The sequence below is a fragment of the Muscardinus avellanarius genome (assembly GCF_963383645.1).
Source record: "Muscardinus avellanarius genome assembly, chromosome: 8".
Lineage (NCBI taxonomy): Eukaryota > Metazoa > Chordata > Mammalia > Rodentia > Gliridae > Muscardinus > Muscardinus avellanarius.
In genome coordinates this window covers 115,175,251-115,198,249 of record NC_137794.1, presented here as the reverse complement: position 1 = coordinate 115,198,249, position 22,999 = coordinate 115,175,251, and the positions used below count along the sequence as shown (strand labels likewise).

At 45.1% G+C, this 22,999-nt stretch overlaps 1 protein-coding gene across 1 annotated transcript in view; it reads left to right on the top strand.

Moving 5' to 3' along the window:
* The window catches only part of LOC308266146 (uncharacterized protein C6orf118), a gene marked incomplete at both ends in the record, with an annotated part of 45,425 nt that overhangs the window by 5,544 nt on the left and 16,882 nt on the right, over positions 1 to 22,999 (top strand). The window contains 8 exons of the mRNA XM_080700164.1: positions 5,172 to 5,863; positions 6,536 to 6,658; positions 7,405 to 7,464; positions 8,835 to 8,959; positions 17,159 to 17,217; positions 17,720 to 17,901; positions 19,718 to 19,771; positions 20,416 to 20,477. Of these exons, the coding sequence (XP_080556290.1) occupies positions 5,172 to 5,863; positions 6,536 to 6,658; positions 7,405 to 7,464; positions 8,835 to 8,959; positions 17,159 to 17,217; positions 17,720 to 17,901; positions 19,718 to 19,771; positions 20,416 to 20,477 (1,357 nt within the window). The remainder of the gene's footprint in view (positions 1 to 5,171; positions 5,864 to 6,535; positions 6,659 to 7,404; positions 7,465 to 8,834; positions 8,960 to 17,158; positions 17,218 to 17,719; positions 17,902 to 19,717; positions 19,772 to 20,415; positions 20,478 to 22,999) is intronic.

Genomic DNA, 22,999 nt, shown 5'->3' with positions numbered 1-22,999 from the left:
CACGTACATTGCAGTCAAAGTGGGCATGCATGTTCCTCTCCTTGCTGACTGAGCCTCAGCAAGGTACTTTACCTCATGAATCTCAGTCCCTGACTAGTAACCGCACAATGATACTTCATGCATGATCATTTAGTGACGGACGCCTGCTCCGGGCTAGAACTCCCGGTACAGCCGGAAGTTTGTGCACCTCACAGTCTGTGTATCTCTACAGGAGATGGCTAAAAAACAAAAACAAAAACAAAAATACAGAGAAAAATGGAAAACCACAAATCATTTTGAAGCCACAGAATGGCTTTCATTTTTAACAGTTAAACAAACTAGAAAACACCAAGTCCTGGTTGTGTTGAAGTTCAGAAGTATGGGGGTGAAGCCAGGCGTGGTGGCACATGCTTGTAATCTCAGCATTTGGGAGGCTGAGATAAGAGGATCGCAGTTCGCAGACAGCCTCAGATACTTAGGCCCTCTGCAACCTAGTGAGGCCCGGTTTCTGAATAAAGAATAAAAAACAGGGCTGGGGGTGTCGCTTGGAGGTAGAATGCCCCTGGGTTCCATTCCCAGTACAAAAAAAAAAAAAAAAAAAAAGAAGAAGAAGAAGCATGGGGTGGGCAGGATCCCAGCAGGGCTGGACCTGCAGCATCCAGGGAGGGGCTTAGAATGTTTACAGTCCCCATGGCAACCCCGCAGTCTCCTCCTGCAGTGGCTGGTGAGGGAGGCTACCATGGCTCAGGGGCCAGAATGTAAGTGTACATCAAAAGTGTACATCAAGTGTTTTGTGTTTGGCTCTGTGTGTGTGTGTGTGTGTGTGTGTGTGTGTGTGTGTGTGTGTGACTGGGGATTGAATCCTGGGACATGTGACCTCTGAGATGCACCACTAGTTCCACTTTGTCTTTTATTTTGAAGCCGGGTCTCACTAAGTTGCAGAGGACTAAGTTGCTGAGGCTGGCTAGGAACTAGGAATGATGTTCCTTGGGTGTTCGGGCAGGAGCCAGGCGCTCTGAGCATCTTAGAAAAGTTAACCCTCCCTCTGGGGGCTCAAGGTGGGCCCAGGTCAGGAGGTTCAGGGCTGGATTCCACTCAGGGCCGTGCTGCCTTCTCGGAGCTCTGGGCATGGCAAACAGAGCAGACCGGGAGGCTGTGTGGGGGAGTGTGTGTGCTGTGTATGGTGTGTGTACATGGCAAGGTGTGTGTGTGTGTGTGTGTGTGTGTGTGTGTGTGTGTGTGTATGTGTGTGCGTGCACATGGGTATGCTGTTTGTGTGTACATGGGAAGGTGTGTGCATGGGTTTGCTGTTATTGTGTGTGTACATGGGAAGGTGTGTGTCTGCGTGTGCATGAGTGTGCTTTTATGGTGTGTGTAGATGAGAGACTGTGGTATGGGGTATGCACGGGCATGCTGTGTATGCTGTGTGAATGTGTGTGCAGGTGTGCTGTGCAAGGTGTGTGTGTATACATGGGAGGGTGTGTGTATGTGTGTGTGGGTGTGCTGTGCATGGTGTGTACATGGGAGGATTGTGTTGTGGGGTGTGCACGGGTGTGCATGGGTGTGCATGGGCATGCCGTGTATGCTATGAGTTGGCAGGTGTGCCCACTGTCTGAAGGACAGGAGGAGGGCTGGAGGCCGATTTCTAGAGACTGGATCAGAGTGTTCCTTTAAAAAAAAGCTGGACATGAGGGAATTTCCTGTGCACACTGTCAAGCCACACTCCTCACTCCAGGTGCCTCAGCCAGAGCGCCTGTGTGCTGGGAGGGCTTGCTCCAGGCTGCGGTGGCGTTAGTACCGCTCCGTCCAAGCCTCGGGGTGGAGTTCACGCTGGGACTCTGGGCAGTTACTGGACACTGGACACTGGACACAGATGTCTGATGAAATCCCAGTGGAGAGAGCCAATTGGACTGAGTGAAACAGTCTGAACCACGCGCTCTTTTGAAGGAGATTTTATTGATTTTTTTGAGTGCACTTGGCAGAGTATGAGTGTGTGGAGGGGGGCAGCTTTGAGGGTCCCCAGCAAGCAGCAGGGCCTCTCAGGACACAGCGGGGCAGCCCAGCGCCTGGGTGACCTCTTGTCCCTGCCTGCAAAGGGGCGCGTGTGGTGTCACGTTGCAGGGCTTATCTCACTGAAATTCTAGACGAAGCCAGCTGTGGTACTTGGGAGGCTGAGACAGGAGGATTGCAGGTTGAGGCCAGCCTCAGCAACTTAGGGGGACTCTCAGGAACCCAGGGAAACTCTGTCTCAAAATAAGAAATAAAAAGGGCTGAGGTTGTAGCTTGGAGATAGAATGCCTCTGGGTTCCATCCCTAGTGCCGCGCGGGCGCGCGCGCGTACACACTCTAGAAGGAATTTCTTTTCTACATGTATGTATTTAGCAGAGCAATGACTCTTGAGGTTTTTCTGAAGAGTCTTATGCAAATAAACACAGTTGCTTCCCTGGGGAATTTTACAAGGCCTGCAGAGTGAGCGGCCTTAGAGTGTGCCCAGTTCCAGCACCGTCCGGGGTGCAGGAAGAATGCCAGAGGAGCCTGCCTGAGCCCTGCGAGGTCGGGCAGAGGGACAGGCGGGCTCTACTGCTCCTGACTCTTGAATCTGCCCGGCTCTCCTCTGGCTGGCCTCCGACAGGGCAGTGAGCCCAGGGGCCTCAGAGCACACTCTGAATTCTTTCCACTAACATGTCCCCGGGCGACTGCTAGCTTTGAAGGGCAGGGGGATGACTGTTTTGGAAAGACAACAATGAGAAATTTCTCACATTCCTTCAAGGGTTCCCAGTGACCAGACATGGGCAAGGACTTGTAATAATATTGGCATTTAGGCCTGTTATTTCTATCTTTAAAAAATATGAATTAAGCCAGGTGTGGTGGCGCATGCTTGTAATCCCGGCATTTGGGAGGCTGAGATAGGAGAATTGCTGTTTGTGGACAGTCTCAGCTACTTAGGCCCTCTGCAATTTAGTGAGACCCTGTTTCAAAAATAAAGAATAAACAATGGGGGGGTATAGCTCAGAGATTGAATGTCCTGGCTTCCATCCCCAAACCTGAAAAAAATATGAATTAAAAAACCCAACACTCTATGTTTAAAACTGTTAAATAATAAAATTGTTTAAAATATTTAATTAACGCGAACCTAGTCCCAAAACCTACTACTGTGTCTTCCTAATCAACATGGCAAAAAGCCTGTGTCTTTTTCTTAAATTTGTTTTCAGATCATTTATAATAGAAATTCACTTATTTTTCGGTAGTACTGGAGATTGAACCTAGGGGCATTCTACCTCCAAGCTATACCCCTAACTCTATTTTTTATTTTTTGTTTTGAAACAGGGTCTCACTAAATTGTAGAGGGCCTCACTAAGTAGTTGAGGCTGGCTACAAACCTACCAGCCTCCTGTCTCAGCCTCCCAAGAACTGGAATTACAAGTGTGCGCCACCACGCCTGGCTCGAGGAATGTATTTTCTAACGAGTATTCATACTTTTGCTTATTTATTTCTCTGCTCTTAGGTAGAGATGATAGAATGTGCAAAAAAGCAATGTGTTCCGTTAGGACAGTAATTGTAGTATTCAGGGCCAGGTTGGAACACATTGTAAACAGTATAAAAACTCTCAGGTAGAAACAGAATCTGGCTTCTGCAAGTCCTGCTGTAATCAAACTAGAACTCACGCTATGTAGAAGGCCGTGGTGCTGACGATTAGCTGGTGGCTTCTAATCTCTCTGAACATAAATGAAGGCCATCCCAGTGATGTGAAAGCGACCTTTCCCTCTCATTTCCTGTAGTCGCTACAATGGGTCTTCTACTTTAAGTGTTATATCTCTGACAGATTAGATGATTGTCTTAGAAAACTGTGCTGTCAATATTTTATCTGTTCATAGGTGGTTTCTTTGAAGTACTAAGCCGATCAACAGAGAGACCCGGTGAGACCCTACTGCTGGGGGATTTGCTCCCATACCCATCCATACCGGGGTGGATGGAGGGAGCTGGTTGTCACACTGGGCAGTGTTTGGGGGCCGGCCCTAGGCTCGGCCACCTCCCCAAGGCAGACAGAATCCCAGGCTTGCCCAGATTCTCTGGCCCCCAGTGTTCATGTCAGGCTCTGTCTCCAGGTCTGCAGAGATGAGGAGTTGGATGGAGCTTCTGGAATGGCTCTGTGTCTTAGGGCATAGATGGCCCCAAGATAGCACAGGCATCGTGTGACCGGCAGAGCACAGGGGCCGGCCCAGGAGCGGGAGCAAGAGGCCGGGGGTGGAGCTGCAGTCGGCTTGGAGGTGATGGGGCTAGGAATCTAGGAACGTGTGTCCCCTGTCCTGTGGGTGAGAGCAGCTGTGCTGATGACCTATGACCACAGGAAGTGGTTTCTGACACCAAGAAGAAGCTTGGATGCCAGTTTCCCTCAGACTGCTAACACTCAGCTAGTGACATCTCAGTTTCAGCCCTGTGATGGCATAGTGAAGGACCTGCCCAGGCCTGAGGCTTTCAGTGTGGAGAAACACAATCTCTTTCATTCCCTGGTGTGTTGTTATAGTTTGGATTTAAAATGTCCTCCAAGTCTCATGTGTGGGAAATGCAGCCAGGTTTGGGGTCAGGGCACGGCTGGAGGGCTGGATCACGGGGTGTGTCTTGGGGATGGTGTCTGTCCCTGACGCCCTCCTGGTTGCTATGAGGTGAATGAGGCTTCTCTCTCCTCACTGTGTCCCAAGGTTCTGCCTCCAGCCCCTTCTGCCTTGGAGCCAGCCAACTAGGGTCTGAACTCTCACGCCGTGGCCAAATAAACCTTTTTCTCTAAGTCATCTTGGGCACAGCGATGGAGAAGCTGACACAAGCACTTTCCATATGAAGTACATAAGAGAAGACTTAGGCATCATCATTTAGACCTATAATTATGTTTTAAAGCTTTTTATTTGTAAACTTCACTAGTACTGTAAGAAATCCTTTGTCAAATTAGAAGACTCCACTGTCTTCCTTGCCGGCCTTGAAGGGTCATGGGCCTTCCCATTGGAGCCGCACCTCAGGGCCCCCAGGGCCCCACTGGGCAGCCACATCTAAGGCTGGGTGCAGGTTTCTTTGACTTCTTAAGAGCGGACCAGGTACCATTTTTTCCTTTATCTGTAGACTCCTCTTTTGGGTATGGGATATCAGCACCTGGCGTGGCGAGAGTGGCATCCCATAGCCTTGTTCTCTTTTCTCAACAGTTTATCTGAAATGGAGAAAGTGTGAAAAGCCAGGTGTGAGGACGCTGTGCAACCTCGGGAGGCTTCTGAACAAACTCCAGAAAGAGCACAGTGAAGATGTTTATCTCTACACCTCGGGACACCTGAATCCCAACAAGCTCTACCGCCCGCCCAACACTGTCCTCCAGCACTGGCCCAATGCCAGCTGGCCGCTGGATAGGGAGGCCTCCAGCGGGGGGAAGCCGCCCGACCGGGGGAAGATCGCACAGATGAAACATGCCCTGGCCCACTTCACCATCAACACGGCTGTGCTTCCCGACGAAGCCGGGGACACGCGGCTGTTCAGGTATTTGAACCCACAGGCACACCCTTCCCACACCTCCGAAGAGGATTTGATCGCCAAGAAGTTCTTGCAGAAAGAGAAGGAGACAAGAGAGGGGTCTCTGGAGCTACGCAGAAGAGAAGAACTGAGACTGCCCGAGATGAAGGTGCTGAGGTACAGGGATGTGGAGACCAGCCCCCGGCGCACCACGTCGGCCCCGGGCAGGGATGAGTACCGGTACATCACCTCCTACTTAGCCGGAATAACTAAAGCAGACGCCTTCAGGAAGTTCATGGGCTTCCAGAGAGACGTTCTGGCAAAGCAAGATCTGCTGAGGAGAGATGTCACCGTGAGCAAGGTGGCGCGCGCCCACGAGAAGAAGCTGCAGGAGGTGAGGGGTCATCTGCAGAGAGCGCGTCGATGCAGAGAGCGATGTCTCGGGGCTGCGGCTGCTCTCAGAAACCTCGTTTGCATTTCCACGCGGAACACGGCCACGTTGCCGGCGCTGAGTGCTCAGCGTGGTCAGTGACGGGAGCGGGGTTAGGGGAAGAGGGGAAAATTAAATGTGGAGAAAGTAAAAGGGGAGTTCAGATGTAGGGGCTCCACGGCAGCCTCGGACAGCAGGTGATCCAGGGAGAGATGTGTCCACATCACCAGGGCAGGGCGCCAAAGGAGGGCGGAGAGAGTGGGTGAGCACCGCCGTGCTGGTGCAGCCTGCTCGCAGAAAGCCGTGACCTAGCCAGACCTGGGGTTGAGGTTTGGGCTAAGGGGGCTGATGGAAAAGAGAAGGGGACGAGGGTCTGTGGACGCAGAGCAGACTCGAGGGCAGGAACAAGGGACTGAGTTTTAAAAAGACAAGAACATGCAAGCAAACCTCTAGCGAGCAGGATGTCAGCAGCTGGCGGGAGGGAATGGGAGTCACCTGGGTTTGCCATCTGCTCCTGGGGACCAGTGCCTGGGAGGTGGCCATGTGCCCCTTTCTGATTTCCTCAGGCCGAGAACCTCTCTGGAGAGGAGCATGGACACACCCTGAGAGGGCCGATTGATTCTGTTTTCCTTCCAGAAACTCGGGAAAATCTGCGCGTGTACCCCTCCGCAGCTCAATAGGCTGCAGGTCTTTGGAGAAGTCTTTGAGGATCTTTGCAGCAGTTCCTTGGTATTTGGTGACCTCTTGAAAGAAGTTAAGGTAATGGAAACACTTTCCTCCCTAAGAACTGAGAACCATGCGTGGTGTTCTGAATCCATGAGGAACTCACATCTCGCTGATGCCCTGCCCTGTTCTACAGAGGAGGAGGCTCTCAGAGGCTGCGATCGCATAAATCATAGAGGGTCATGTGGGAACAGGCACCCAGTTAGCCGTTATTTTTTCACTAAAGCTTCCTAACTATATGTGTAGCACATGCGTGGCATATCGACCTTTAGAACTACACATGTGTAATTTATATGCACCTTTAGGACATTACAGGGTTTTTGTGATTTCATAATGAAAGTCCCCTCAGGTGGAATCTGGGTGGAATGGAGTTGCGCGTAGAGCATGCTGTCCTCTGACTTCCCTTGTGATAAGGAAAACTTAAAAATGGCGACATGGTGGCTTGTCCCAGGCACGCTCATCATCAGAGACCCGCCTTTGGCAGGCGCAGGACCCAGACCCAGAGAATTCCCATCGGGCAGGAGATCAGTTACTGCGTGTGTGTCCAGGTATTTTCTGAGAGCATGTTGACCCATGTTTACTATGCAAATATGTTTCAAATGCGATACAACTTCACGAATTTTGATGCATGTATAGTTTACCATAGTATAGGAACATTTTATGTACTTTAAGAAATGTTACTTATACATGCAAACAAATACTATCAACAACAACAAAAACTCCCTTGCACTGTAGTGTTATGTCTTAACGCCTTTCCACTGGACTTTTGTGTGTGGGTACAGGATGAATACGATCTCTACACGGCAATACTTCTGGAATCCCAGCCCGCAGAACAGTATAAGGTAACGATCAGTCGCGAAGCACACGGACAGGCCCGTTGGCTCATGACTGTGTGTCTCAGGAGCGAAGAAAAACATTCTGAACCTAGGAAGCGCCACATCTTCCTCCATAATTTAGACTAGCTGGCAAATTTATTAGAGATGAGCTTTGTGCTCATTTAAGGATGTTATTGGTAAAGAACTTTCCTTTAGATCCATGCAGCAATATATATATATATATATATGGTGTGTGTGTGTATAGTGTTTGTGTGTGTGTGTACTGGGGTAGATAGTGAATATACATACATATATATATATATATATATATATATATATATATATATATATATTGCTATCTGGGATTATGGGATTATAAATGGTGGAATGCAGTGGTTCCCAGGCACCATCCCGATAAACACACCAACACACCAGCACTGCCCGGTTATGGCTTCCTGTCCCAAGCTGCGACTTCACCCATGGTTACTCCATTCACTGGGGACAGCTTTCCAGATGATACTTCTAGGGCGAGGTTAAGCACGCGGTTGCTCTAGTAAGAAAGCACACTTGAGGAGGAGCGAGCATCACTCACCACATCTCAGAGCAGGCAACGCTGTGACGCAGGCAGCTTTGGCATTTTGAATTAAGTCAAGTTAAAATCCTATCATAAATTAGGAAGCATAGTTTTCTACATTGTGTTTGAAAACAAACACACCCATAGCATATAGGAACGTCAGTTCTAACCTTCTTCTTAATTCCAAATCATGGATGGGTACTGTCTCCTTTGCTTTGAGCCTTTTCATGATACAAAAATAAGCATTTGTCCTTACTGGACGAAGTACAAGCCTGGTTCTTACTTTTAAGGCTGAGCAAAAAAGGAACATTTTTATGTCTGCATCTCAATCCAACATCAGAATGAAGGAATCTATGGGCCACCAGGGCTCTAGCATCTTTCTGGAAACCTGGAGGTCTGTCAGCCAATGAGGCAGAGATCTCTGTTGTCCTGTGTCTAATTGTAACATTGCTGTAAGTCCACGAACAGTAACTCAATTACACTCGTTTCTTATAATAGAAATAACTGTGGAGCTGATAGCAGCACACTCAAAGAACTTTATTCAGTGTCCTTTGCCTTGCCCCGAATAAGCAGGGAACTCCCTTAGTGTTTTAAACATTTCTTAAGACAGTAAAACCTTAAGATATTAAGAAAGGTATTTATGCAGAGCTTCACTTAGCCCCTTGCCCCTCCTCCAGTGTCCCTCCCTCTCTCCCATCCTCCCAATGTCCCTACTTTAACTGGATTCATATTAGGATGTGGGGCACCCCAAACACACTGAACAGAAAAGGAAGCTCTCCAGCCCTTCCCGGGCGCCTCTCTCTTTGTGCCTTTGTCCTTCCAGACTTTGCTGGCTGAACTCAAAGGGCTGGAGAAGATGCCTGTGCAGACGGCGGATGTTGACAGAGCCCGGGAGCGGCTGGGGAAGCTCGTGAAGGCCATCAGGGCAGCCTTGGAGCACAATGACAGGTGAGGCGTGGGGGTCTGGTCCCTCTAGGCGTGAGTGGCGCAGACCTGGGGAGACCTGGGAACTCTATGACCCCACAGGCTCTGACCTTGCGGGACCTGGGAAGTTCATGACCCCACAGGCACTGACCTGGGAAGACCTGGGAACTGCATGACCCCACAGGCGCTGACCTGGCGAGACCTGGGTACTCCATGACCCCACAGGCGCTGACCTGGGGAGACCTGGGAAGTCCATGACCCCGCAGGCGCTGACCTGGGAGACCTGGGAACTCCATGACCCTGCAGGCCTGCCTTTGGTCTGCGTTGCTGCTGTGACTTAGACCGTTACCAGTACCCACTGTGCCCTGACCTCTTCCTTAGCCATCCCAGATGTGACCAGGACAGTCTACCCAACATGGTGTTGACACGGGAAAGGGGCCCGCAAAGTCCCTCCAAGGGATAAATGGGCCTCATCTCAGCCTGGGCTGGCTCTTGACCTACGCAGCTGAAAAAACATTCCAGAAGTGTCAAAATCCGGCCACCAGCGAAGGGTTACTAGAGAACAGCCCAGGTGTACACACCCTGAGGCCGGTGTGGGCGCCCCTGCCTCCCAGACAAGAGGAGACAAGTGGCACAGCCAGGGTCCAGCTCTCCGGTCATGTATATCACTGCCCTGGGAAGGAACGGGCAGGGTCCCAGGGAGGCTTCTGTGAAAATCAGATCTCAGGACAATCCTTTGCTGTTTGGGGCTCAAAATGTTTCTTCTTGGTCAAGCAACCTAGCCATAAATCAGTTGGCTCCTGCTGTAAGTCTTGGGATCTGGTGACATTTAAACTGATTATGTGTTTGTTCTGGTTGACTTGGTAAAAGCATGTTCTGGGGCTGTTCATCTAGGTGAAGGGACAAGAATGGTGGGTCAGGCTCTTGCATCTGCGTGTCCTTTTACCAGGGTCTCCTTTTCTCTCTCTCCAAGTTCACGCACCTCTGCATTTCCATGGGAGGGTCTGGGGAGGCCTCTGAAGGACTCTCACTCTGCTGGTCTCTGAACACTTACAGGTAGCTAGGCGGAAGGGCGCCTTGCAAATGCTCTCACAATATATAACTTTATATATCTCATAAATATATGGCCATGTATATAATATATTTAAATTACATACATATTTCTTCTGTATTGAATCCAGGGTATTCTATGTTTAAGCTATACCTTCAGCCCTTCTTAGGTGTTTTTATTCTTTTATTTTTATTTTTTTATTTTTTAAAAAATTTTTATTGGTGCACTGTATTCACACATCATAGTGGGATACAAAAAACTTCTGTAGACATACATGCACACATCGCCTAGTCAGCCCCCACCCGATCCCCACCCCATTCCCTCCCCATCCCTCCTTCCCATGCTTGGCTTAGTGGTTGACATCTAGTATTATAGCAATTTATCCAAAATTAAAAATGATAATCTCACATAACAGTTTCATTTGTCTGATACCAAGCTTTTGATAAAGATAACATTTTAATATTTCTTTTTGCTTTCTTTCTTACCAGAGAATATTTTTTTCTTTTTTTTTAGGTGAAACTATCATATATTTATATATTTATTTTTCAGAAAAAAATCTATCCTAATATGTAATATGGACTCTAGATACCCAAAACAATCTCGAAGAAGAACAAAGCTAGAAGATATATATTTTCTAATTTCAAACCATATAAAGCTACAATAATTGAAACAGTGTAGTACTGTTCTAAAGGCAGATATATAAACCATTGGAGTTAAATAAAAGCCTAGAGATACATTCTTCCATATATTGTCAAGTTATTTTTGACAAGGTTTCCACGAACATTTGGTGGAAGAAATAATAATCTTTTAACTAAATATTGTTGAAAATAATAATTACATGAAAATGAATAAAATTAGACCCTTACCTAATCCCATATACAAATATTAACTCAAAATAGATAAAAGACCTAAATATAAATCTTAATACTATAAACTTTTAGAAGAAAATCTGGGTCATAAAACCTCACAACATTGAAATTGGCAGTGATTTCTTGGCTATGATTTCAATGGCACAGGCAACATAAGGGTAAACACTCCCTAAAAAATAAAATATTGTATATCCAAAGACAATGTAAACAGAGTTCAAAGTTACTGATAGAATGGGATAAAATATTTCCAAATGCTATATCTGAAGGTATATTAATATTCCAAATAGAGATCCTAAAAATTAGCAACAATAAAAGCAATCAATACAATTTAGAGATAGGTAAAAGACTAACATAAATAATGAATCTCCACAGATAACTAATCTTATTTGTCTGTTGGATGGAAAATCTTGTTTCTCTGGTTCTGGTGTGTATTACCTATTTCTTCTTTGTAGTTAATCTCTTTGAGTATTTTCTCTAGTGCTGGTTTTGAAGACAAAAATTCCTTCAGTTTCTGTTTGTCATGGAAGCTTCTTATTTCTCCATCTAATTTGATAGAAAGTTTTGCTGGGTAGGAAATTTTTGGCTGGAAGTTGTTTTCTTTCATAGTTTGGAATATGTTACTCCAAGCCCTTCTGGCTCTCATGACTTGGTTTGGGAAGTCTGGAGTGATTCTAATTGGTTTGCCTCTGAATGTCACTTGGCCCTTTGTTTTTGTTGCCTTTAAGATTCTCTGCTTGGCTTCCACATTGGTCATTTTGACAATTATGTGGCGTGGGGATCCTCTTCTCCGATCCTGTCTAAAGGGAGTTCTATAAGTTTCCTGGACCTGTGTATCAACCCCTTGCTCTATGTTTGGAAATTTTTCTGCTATTACTTCCTTGAAGAGATTGTTGATCCCTTTGGTTTCACCTTCTTTTTCTCCTCTATTCCAATTATTCTTAGGTTAGCTCTCTTAAAATGGGCCCATATTTCTTCAATGTCAGATTCCTGCTGTCGGATATTTTTTTCTAGATTAGAAACTATGCGTTCATTTTTGGATTGCTCATCTTCTAAGAGCGAGATTCTATTCTCCATGTGGTCTAATCGGTTGTTTGTACTTTGAATTGAGGCCTTTACTTCATTAATTGCATCCTTTATCTCTTTTTGGCTCTCTCTGAATTCTTTTCGAAACACCTCTATTATTTCTAAAGTTATTTTCCTCATTTGATCTTCTAGAAATCTCTGAATTTCTGTTTTATCGGGTTCTGATGTTGTGGGGTTGTGGGCATTCATTGCTCCATTGTTATTCCTCTTTCCCATGATTTCAGGAGTTTGTGCCTTCTCTGGGTTATTCCCTTGGGTCACTACGACTTCACTTAAGGTGCTCTGGATCTCGAGTCTGTGGTATCTCAGTCCCCACTACTCCTTTACTGGGTTGTATCGCAGAGTCTCAGACCCAGGGAGTCAATCAAGGCTGCTTTAGACCATGGGGGGTGCCAGGTTGGGCGTTCTCCTATGGTGTGATATCTCTGCCACCGCCACTTCCCCACTGGGTCAAGTTCCTGCGAGTTAGTACTGGGATTTCTCCTCTGGGGCCTGCGATTTGACTCACTGTTGTTGAATACCCAGATGGAGCTGTAGTGGACTCGGTGAATTCGCTGCTGCTGCCGCTGCCACTGCCACTGGTGGCAATATGGCGCCACTGCCACGCCCTCGGCCATGAGGTTGGCGTATTTCTTCTCTGTTTTTGAACTCTGCTCTGAGTCCCTGCAGCATGTGCTGAGCCCAGCCACTGGGAGCTTTAGATGCTCCCTGCGCCGAAAAATCTGCCGAATCCCTCTGGGCTCTTCCGCAGCGGCTCACCTCGGCTCACTGTCCGCTGTTCCTCTCTGGAGCCTGGTGGGCTGTTGAGTGCGTTGGTCTGTAGCCGTAGCCATCCAGTGAGCTCGCCGCTGCCGCCAGCAGTAAGGCGCTGCTGCCGCGTCCTCGCTGTGAGTCTGGCGTATCTCCTCTGTGGCTCTGAGCTCTGTTATGAGACCCCCTCCTCTCTGGGGCTGGTGATTTTTTGTGTTTCTCTGGTGATGGTGTTTTCTGGCTATGAAAGGCGCTGATTTTGTGGTAATAGACATTGGTTGTTAGCGGGGCTCTTAAGCCCCGCTTTTCTCGGTTGCCATCTTCCCTTGTTTTTAATTTTTTGAAATAGGTTATCTCTAAGTTGCTGAGGTCAGTCTCAAACCTGCATCCCTTCTGTCTCAGCCTTTCAAGTGCTGGGATTATAGGCACAACTTCAGTCCCCCTCATTATATGTATTATTATATATATTTTATATGTTATTATTATTTTTCAATATATATATAAAATTATATATATATTTGCGGGTCTGGGGATGGAACCAAGGAGCATTTGACCTCCGAGGTATATCCCCTGCCCTATTTTTTATTCTTTATTTTGAAACAGGGTCTCACTAAGTTATGGAGGGCCTCACTCAGTAGCTGGGGCTGTCCACGAACCGCGATCCTCCTGTCTCACTCAGTCTCCCAAATGCTGGGATTACAAGCGTGTGCCACCATGCCCGGCATCCCTCATTATATTTTTAATTTAAAAAGTTCTATAACCTCTATGCAGAATGTTATGAGCTGAAATTATAATAATTGGATAGGATCATTATCTGCAAGGATAATTATTATTATTGGTGGTGGTACTGGGGTTCCTGGAAACCCTTCTACCTCCAGGCTACACTTCCAGACCTATTTTATATTTGTTATTTGGAAACAGGGTCTCTTAAGTCAGCTCAGCTGGCTTTGAACCAGTGTGATCCTCCTGTCTCTGCCTCCCAAGCGTGGGGATTACAAGCGTGTGCCACCACGCCCGGCTATCTGCAAGGATTAAAAATATAAAGCAAATCCAAGATAATAAAATATCTGAAAGGAACAAAACAACACCACCAAAATAAAAAGAGTTTGTTTTCAGTGAGAATAGAGGAGAGATAGCTGTGGACTTGTGCACTCGCTTGGTCATGGAGTCTCTGGCAGGAGCAGCTGTAGGCTCTAGCCGTGCCCTGAGGGGCCGCGAGGCCTGGCTGTGGATATTCACGGTGGGTGAGCCTTCACAAGATTCTTCTTGACCCTGCCTTTAGCCTAGTGTCTACTGCCTGGCCTGTGACGAGGTGGCCCTCTCACAAGAATCTTGTCTACACAGGTGCATATCCTGTGGCTTCACCTGACCTGTTTATACCTCCCAAGACAGCCTCTCTCTAGGAGGCTCCTGACCAGGATGAAAGTTAGAAAACTCAGCTCAACTCATGAAGTAACAAAGGGAGAAATACAAGTAAATGGTCAGTAAGTATATAAAAAAGTGCTCAACATTACTAGCAATCAGAAAGATGCAAATTAAAACTATGCTGAGATTCCACCTAACCCCAATTAGAATGGCAATCATCAAAACACAAACAATAATAAATGCTGTGGAGGGTGTGGAGAAGTAGGAACTCTTACACATCGTGGGTGAGAATGCAAATTGGTTCAGCCACTTTGGAAGCCAGTGTGAAGATTCCTCAGAAAACTGAATACCATAGGACCAAGCTATCGCACTCCTGGGTATCTTTCCAAAGGAACTGAAACCAGAAAATACTGGTCCATGGATAGCCATGTTTATAGCAGCAAAATTCTCAATAGCCATATTATGGAACCAGACTAGGTGTCCATGGGTAAAGAGACTATGAATTATGGGATATACACACAACAGAATTCTACTCAGCCATAAAGAAGAATAAAATTATATCATATGTCATTTGTGGGAAAATGGATGGAACTAGAGAATATTATGCTGAGTGAGGCCAGCCAGTCGCAAAAACTGAAGGGTCGTGTTTTATAAGCGAAGAGATTAGGATACAGACAAAGGGGGCAAAACCCTAGTGGAGGTGGTGTAGGGGAGGGAGGCAGGCGGCGGAGGGAGACACTGCAATAGGCACAAGGTACACAGACAGAATTACTAACGCCAATCTCGATATCATAAGGGGAAGGCAGGGAGTGGTGGAGGGACACGGGCATCAAGTGCTGTGTGCACGTATGTCCTGTCATTCTGACCTGCACTGTGATGTATGACTGTAACGCACCAGTTAAAACAAAAGCAAATGGAAGCTGGAAGTTCATCACTTATAGACCCTAGAGAACAACAGACAGCCTGAGTCTTGCAGGGCCCTAGGGAGGGGGCCATCTGGGGCACGTGTCCATGGGGGTGGGGGTGGGCTTTGGAGCAAGAGCTCAGAATCACCAAGTCACCTAGGCAGAGTCTCACAGGCCACTCCAAGGTGGTCACTACGCATGCTTGCAACGTGGAGACTGAGGGTCAGGACACCTAGGTTGTGTACGCTGGTTACAGGAGGTGTGTACCGGGAGGCTGTGGGGTAAGGTAGATACCCACTAGACCCCTGGAGGGACTGGATGAGGCAGAGCACCGGAGCTGGGTCCACTGAGGGAAACAGGCCCAGAGCTGTGAGCTTCACCACAGAAGTCAAGGACAACTGAAAGCAGAAAAATAAACATCAAGGATCAGTGGTCTTTTTCCACGTTCCTACTGCAGAGCTTTGTCCAGTGAAAGTGGTTTCAGGGAATGCGCAGGGAAGAGAGCGGAGGCAACAGTCCAAGGGCGCCTGGGAGTCAGGGCGAGAAGACAGACGCACCAAGGAGGGACCACGGGGTCACCCGGACACCGGCGTAGCAGCCACTGGCTTCATAGGGATTGGGAGTGATGTGGGCACAAGGAAACAAATTGATCAGCCTTGGCAGGTGACGGCATCACTGGAGGATGTGCACAGGTCCTTCTAGACTGTTCCATGAATGCAGAAAGGGAACAAGAAAGCGCCTTTATAATCCTGTAAAAGAGGGCACACACCCCTTCCCTCAAAAACCAAAACCAAAACCAAAAAGCAAAGCTGTTCAGTCATATCAAAACAAATCAAAGCAATGACAAAAATCAACAAGAAGGAAGCATAATTTGGGACATTGTCTGAAAGAATCCTCTTAAAATGTTTGTGTCACTTTAAACCTCACTATGTATATAATTACAATGCACTAATAAAAGTATAAAAAGTTAGGATTCTCAAAGACCACTCCAAATTACTTATCCTGCCTGAAAAAATAGGTTACTTTACAAAAAAATAAAAATACAAGCCAGCTAGCTGATGAAAAACCATGCTACGCAAAATAAGTTGAAGAAGGAGACTGTCACACAGCCTTCCAAACGAATTGAGATGTTCTCGAGAGAGCATTTCAGGGGATGAAAATGATCTCAACACAGAAATGAAAAAAAACTAAGCAGAGAAATCAATGATGACAATGAAAAGGAATAAATAAAATGTGATTTGACAACAGAAGAAAGAGACAGTTGGAAAAAACAAAAGTGTATCTAAGACCAAAACTCTATGATAGCATGTCTTAGGAAGAAATGGAAGAGGTGTTGAAAAAACACAGGAGGTGCTTAAAATAGAGGATAGAAAAAGATGATTCCATTCACATATGACTGAAGCCCCAAAGAAAAAAAACAAAGCAATAGAACAAAAAATATTTAAATGTATAATGTATAAAAGATTTCTGGAAACTGAACCCTTGGAATAGATCTATTGAAATTCCTATTAGCATTACCAATGATGAGCTAACGCATATGGAAATCTCAAGTTCTTATTTGGCTTGTTGGAGACATGTTGCATCAAATGACTTGTGGTGTTGACATTTTTTCAACAAAATTAGACCGTCTTCCTCAATGCATGACACACCTATTGGACTCCTTCATTCCCCCCTTAAATCCTTTAAGAATAAGAAAATTTATTCAGATTACTTTTTCCCAAGAAGAAAGCAGGAAGAGGTAACAGAAGTCCGTTTCCTTCCTCTTTTAAATTTCTGGTGTTTTATTTTTAGTTCAGACATAGTGAAATTTTATCAATGGCATGCAGTCATGATGCCAACACGTCGTCTTCTCTTGTTTTCCTCCAAGGTTATAATGCAAGTTTGTTTTATTTTCTTATTTTTGTCCTAACCTTACCATTTTCATGACCCAAAGTAGTATCAAACACTATAGAAAATAAATGATTTTAAATTAACCATTGTTCATGGTATATGGCACCTTGGTCAGAAGGTATCCTTTGCTCATCAACTTGAGAGACCTGGCTCCCACTTTATAAACATCTTTCCATTCCCATTTGTGTTAGATAATAGGCACGTCAGTTCTTATTTCCCAGTAAAAAGATTTGTAGTATGAATTAGACAAAAGAAGCCAGGTTCAAGAAGGGGTCTCTCATATATCACTAATTTTGTTATTAATTCATAGACTCCGAAATGAGTTAGAAACAGAGACTCTGTTGCTCCAATCTGCTAAAGAAAAATCGGGTAAGTGCCTATGTACATCCACCTGGTTCTTTCCTTGCAGGGTCTCTGGAGGCCCTGACCTGCTTCCTGCCCCCCCCTGCCCTGGCTTCTGCCTTGCCAGCTCCCTGGTCCTCCTCTGGTCCTTCTCCAGCCTCCCCCTGGCCCCCTCCTGGTGCACCTCCTTGTCCCTGAGCACCGCTTTTGCCTTTTTTCTCTTGCTGGTGTGAACTGTGAGAATGCAAAGTCTGCAAAGGGCTGTGGGTCAGAATTCACCACTGAACCTTCCCACCTAGCCAGTGTTTGTGAAACTAGGTATTCAGTGAATACTCATTAATTATATGGATGAATTAAAGGGCGTGCCATTACTTTTAGATGAGATTGTTTTAATTGACGGGCTTGGGGTTTGAGTTACATTGTAGTGTCTGGATATTTATCACATGTATAATATCATGAGTAATACACGTTATTAGCAAAAGCTGGGATATTAAACACACTGATAAATGGCTTTCAAAAATATTTCCAGAATCATCAGAGAAAGAGGCAGCAAATAAGGAGCAGCTTACTCTCACCGAGAAAGTTGAAATGAAGAGATCCGAAATACTGAACAAATGGGACGAAATTCAAGCTCTTGAAAAGCAAATCAAAACAACGCTAGTGCACACTTCAATCTCAGCCATCACTGAAAACGCGATTAAAAGTATAGAGGTATGCAACGTATCTCTTTAAATACTTACATTTTCTTTCCTTTAGTTTTTGAAAGAACTTAGCAATACGTAAGGCAGTTTGGATCTGTAATAGGGTAAGAAAACTACAGTAAAATGTGATCATTTCAAAAGAATTGTGGCAGATAATTAGAACAATTAATTATTAATTTCTAGGTGAAACAAAAATGAAAGTGATAAAATAGTCCTAGAGTTCTGTCTGTTAGTGGCTACAGCTGTGCAGGAATTGCTCAGAATCTCATTAAATAAAACCTCCAGCAGTAGCCAGGTGCGGTGGCGCACGCTTGTAATCCCAGAGTTTGGGAGGCTGAGACAGGAGGATCGCACAGGTTTGAAGCCAGCCTCAGCTACTTAGTGAGGCTCTCAGCAACTTGGTGCAACCCTGTCTCAAAAAAAAAAAAAAATATATATATATATATATATATATATATATATTAGACGGAGGTGTAGCCCAGAGGTAGAGGCCCCTGAGTTCCATCCCACACACACACACACACACACACACACACACACACCTCTAGCTGTAGAATCTGTGATAGTGAACACTTGTTTTCTTTTGACTCTGTGTCTATATATGTATATAAGTGTGTGTGTATACATATATATATATATATACACACATATTTCTTAGCACTATATCTTTTTTTTTTTTGGTGGTACTGGGGTTCCTGGAAACCCTTCTACCTCTGGGCTACACTCCCAGACCTATATTTTGTATTTTTATTTAGAAACTGGGTCTCTTAAACAAGCGAGGGGCTTCGAACCTGCGCGATCCTCCTGTCTCCGCCTCCCAAGCGTGGGGATGACAAGCGTGCCCACGCCCGGCTCAGCACTATGTCTTTTTAAAAGCAGAATAATAAGATCCATAAGTGTATGGAAGACGAGGCGGCCTGACCCAGCCTAGGCGCTTAGTGAAACGCTCCCTTGCCATCATCACTGTCCTTCTCTTCCGTGTGTCAGAACCTGCAGGAGAGCCTCTGCCCCACCACCACTGTTCATAATTACGCTGGATATTCTTGCTACACTGCTACTTGCTCAAGTTCCACTAATACTCTTGGTGCCTGAATTGTGCTTACAATGAATTTATAAATTCTTTTGAAAGAAAGTGATAGTTTCATGATGTTTATGCTCCTATTAAGGATCTTTTTGTCTTTTTTTTTTTGAACTTGAGAGATTGAGCCCCGGGGCATTCTGTCTCTGAGCTACATCTCCAGCCCTATTTTTTATTCTTTATTTTGAAACAGGATCTCACTAAATCGCAGAGGGCCTCACAAAGTAGCTGAGGCTGGCCACGAACCTGGATCCTCTGGTCTTAGCCTCCCAAGCACTGGGATTACAAGTGTGCACCACTGTGCCCGCTAGAGGTTCATTTGATCTTGATTTGTTTCTATGTCTTGAACTTTAATAATTATTCTGTTTATTCATATGAATTTATAGGATCTGTTATTATTATAAATGAAACATTTAAAACTGTTTATGTTATACTTAGTAATAAGTTATTGATGGTAATGTTACTTGCTGATACAGGCCCACTATACCCCTGTAACTTACATCGTTAATTATGCATCGAATACTCATGACTGGTACATGTGTTACTCACTGATACAGCATTACTTTGGAGATGTTGCTGGCATATGTGTTATTTACTGATGTATGGCTACTCTGGGGAGGTTATGGACTTGGTTCCAGACCACCACAATAAAGCTATCACACAGTGAAGTGAGACGCATGCATGTCTCTGCCATCATTAAAAATATTCTTAACCAAATATCTTGCTTTTTAAATCCTTTCTACTTCAGAATGAAGCTGTAAAATTAGAAACAGCAAACAGGATTCTACAGAAAAGAGTAAAAGTAAGTAGTTCTGCGTGGGAATCAGTATCATCAGTAGAAATTCCGCCTGCAGTGCTTGTTTGTCCGACATCATAAGCCAAGGAAAAACAACCATTCTGCCCTAAATGAATATGTGGCCCTGCAGACATTATCCTAATACCGGAAGGGTGTGCACTCATGGATTAGTAACAAAAATTAACCCTAACTTTTAATGGTTGAATATGCCAAAGATAACTATTTCTCTAACCCATACACACATGGCTACTCAACGTAATGAATTAATAAATTTATTTGGTGGTAAGGGCTCTAATGAACTGGCTCTGCTTACAGTTTTGAAGGTATCCCTTTAGGGCTAGGGTGTGGCTTGGTGGTAAAGCTTGCCTTGCATGTATATGAGCCCTGGATTCAATCTCCAGTGTTGCGTGCCCATGTGTGCGTGCGCGCGCATGTACACACACACACACACACGCACACACACAGTGTACCCCTCTAAAATGCATGCTAACAATTCATTGCTTCATAGCTCTGATTCTCTTGCACGTGTCTATCTTTCTGTTATATAGAGCAGGAATTAGTGTGTTATACCTGATTCCAGAAATGGTAATTTACTTGGAGTCAGTCGTATTGCCATTATACATGACCAGCGGATTCTAAATTCCTTGTAGACCAATGAAAGCCTTGTGAAGCAGATCATGAGAAAGAGCAGGATGAGTGAGGAGGAGCGGCAGTAAGTACTGTGGCGCCACGGGTGACCACGTTGTCCACGCAGAGCCCCCTCGCCTGGCAGGCCTTCGCGCACTCACACCCACAAGTACTCACTGTGACACGACACGTCATGTCTCTTCCTGTGCTTAGCACTGCTCAGTAGCAGACTGAAACTTTAACGTGTAAACATTATTTAGCAACAAGTACCTTCCCTGAAATACTTGGAAGAATTGAGGTGCATTCTCACGGGCAGAGATTAGAAAAATGGGCAGGTATGTGGCTGTGAGTGGCTTTCTTTTATCAAATTATATGGATTTTAGTAATGTTGAATCTGAAAAATCCTACATAGATATTTATAGTCCTTTAAAATTTAAATTTAAAGAGTAAGTGGTTTAATGATATCAGTTGTGCACATTTGTGTTGAACATGGTTACTTTCCTGAGAGTTGGTACATTACACTTCAAATTTCAGGATCTGGTAGGATTGTGGCAGCAAAAAACCAGAATGGTTTGAAGGTGGAGAGGCTAATTTGCACCCACAGGGCAGAGGTGTGTAGGTGTTAGAGCTTGGGCTCCAGGGGTCACCCGGGGCCCAGGGATTTGCCTTCCCTCTCCCTGTTTCTCCAGGAGGTCTCAGCATGGCAGTCGAGGACAGAGAGCCAACAGCTTCTCACATTAGAAAGCACAGCCCTTTCTAACAACTGCCAGCCACATCTCAGGAGTCAGCACCATGTCCCAGCGCCACCCGTGGACATAGGCAGGGCAGAACCCAGAACACACTTTCCCCCTTGGGTGGATGGCTGAGAAATCCATGGGAGAAGGGGCTGGAGTTGGAGATGCATGGGGTTCTCAGGCTTCGTCTCCTTAAGTTATGTTGGCTTGTATCAAAGGAAAATATGTACATCACAGATATCGAGTGGGAAGGTTCCTTCCGTGGTCTCAGCGCTGAGAATGCTCGTGCTGCAGTTCACCTGTGGTCCTCACAGTAAACCTGCCACCTCTGCTCCCGCAGGTGGGAACGCATCCAGGCACTAGAGGGTCTTTATCACATCCAACACCCAAACTGCCCCAAATATTCTTTAAGCCAAAGGAGATGGCTGTCAAGTCTCATCTGTTTGGGGGTCATTGCTCCTTAAACAGATAAATACTTAAAAATGTTTTTTTGTCCTCAGGGCATTTTTCTAACCTATTGTATTTGCTTTTTATGTATTTTAAGGAAACTTTGGGAATTTATTGAGGAATTTATAAAACTAGAAGAAGTAGAAAATAAGTGTGTTGAAAAATGACCTGTGAAAATTCACAGCTGCCGCACACCTTGCCTGGAAAGTTTGCAGATGTATAAATTGATGAAGATGCATTTCATTTTGTCAGCTTTTACACAATTTAATAAAATTAATATTGTTTTCTGTCTCCTGTTCAAGATGTTCATAAATATATATACATATGTGGTTAGTTTTATTTTCATATTTATAACAATACCAGTTCTTAATGTATTTTCTGCTTTTATTTAGTAACATTCCATGAGAGAACATACTTTTGAATATTTATTAAGAATAAAAATGTGTCTCTGCTCTAAGACAGACTTAATAAGTTTTTCAACATGTCCGTATATGAATTTAATGAAATTTCCTAGTGTTTCAATTCATATTCATTTGATTAACTCATCTTTACTGATTGGACATGACCACTGCGCTGAGAAGATTGGAACGCTCTCAGATTCTCAGATAACCGTGGTCCTCAGCACAACCCTGCAGTTTGGGGTTTCTCTAGCTTCACTATGTCTTTAGTCTAAACATCTAAAGTGTCACAAGTTGAATTCCCTTGGACCCACTAGCCATGCAGTGATTTCAAAGATCAAATGTAAATAAGAGGTATTCAATACTAACTTGTAATATGGAGGGGGGGGTCATTGTCAGGAAGGCCTGTTGGCCTGTTTGAGAACCATTAATTCTGGGGTAAGATTCACTCATCTTTTAGAAATAAAGTGGTTGTAGCTACTTAAGTATTTGCCATGTATAGAAATCAGCTAAACATTACTAATGTTTCTAGACTACTAATGTGTCTAGACATTTTACTAATATTTCTTGAGTTCTCTGTTCTAGTTGCTTTCTGTTGGCTTTTTATGTCCACTAGAGTTTTACTAAATAGAACCCATGTTTTCATCATAAAGAAGAGAACAGAAGTATGAAGGGGAGTTAATTTTTTTGTGTGTGTGGTACTGGGTGTGGAACCTGGAAGCTTTCTACCTTTGAGCTATACTTCCAGCCCTATTTTTTTTTATATTTTATTTGAAACAAGGTCTCACTAAGTTGCTGAGAGCCTCACTAAGTAGCTGAGGCTGGCTTCAAACCTATGCGATCCTCCTGTCTCAGCCTCCCAAGCAAGGGGATTACAAGCATGCACCGCCACGCCCAGTCTGGAGTTAATTTCTTAAACTGCCCTGTGAGCATCAGAGCTGCGGCTGGAACCCAGTTTGGAGGACCCAGTTCCCTGGGTCACAGTGAATGGAGACAGCTGTGTATCCCTGGGTGATTTAGGATGTTGA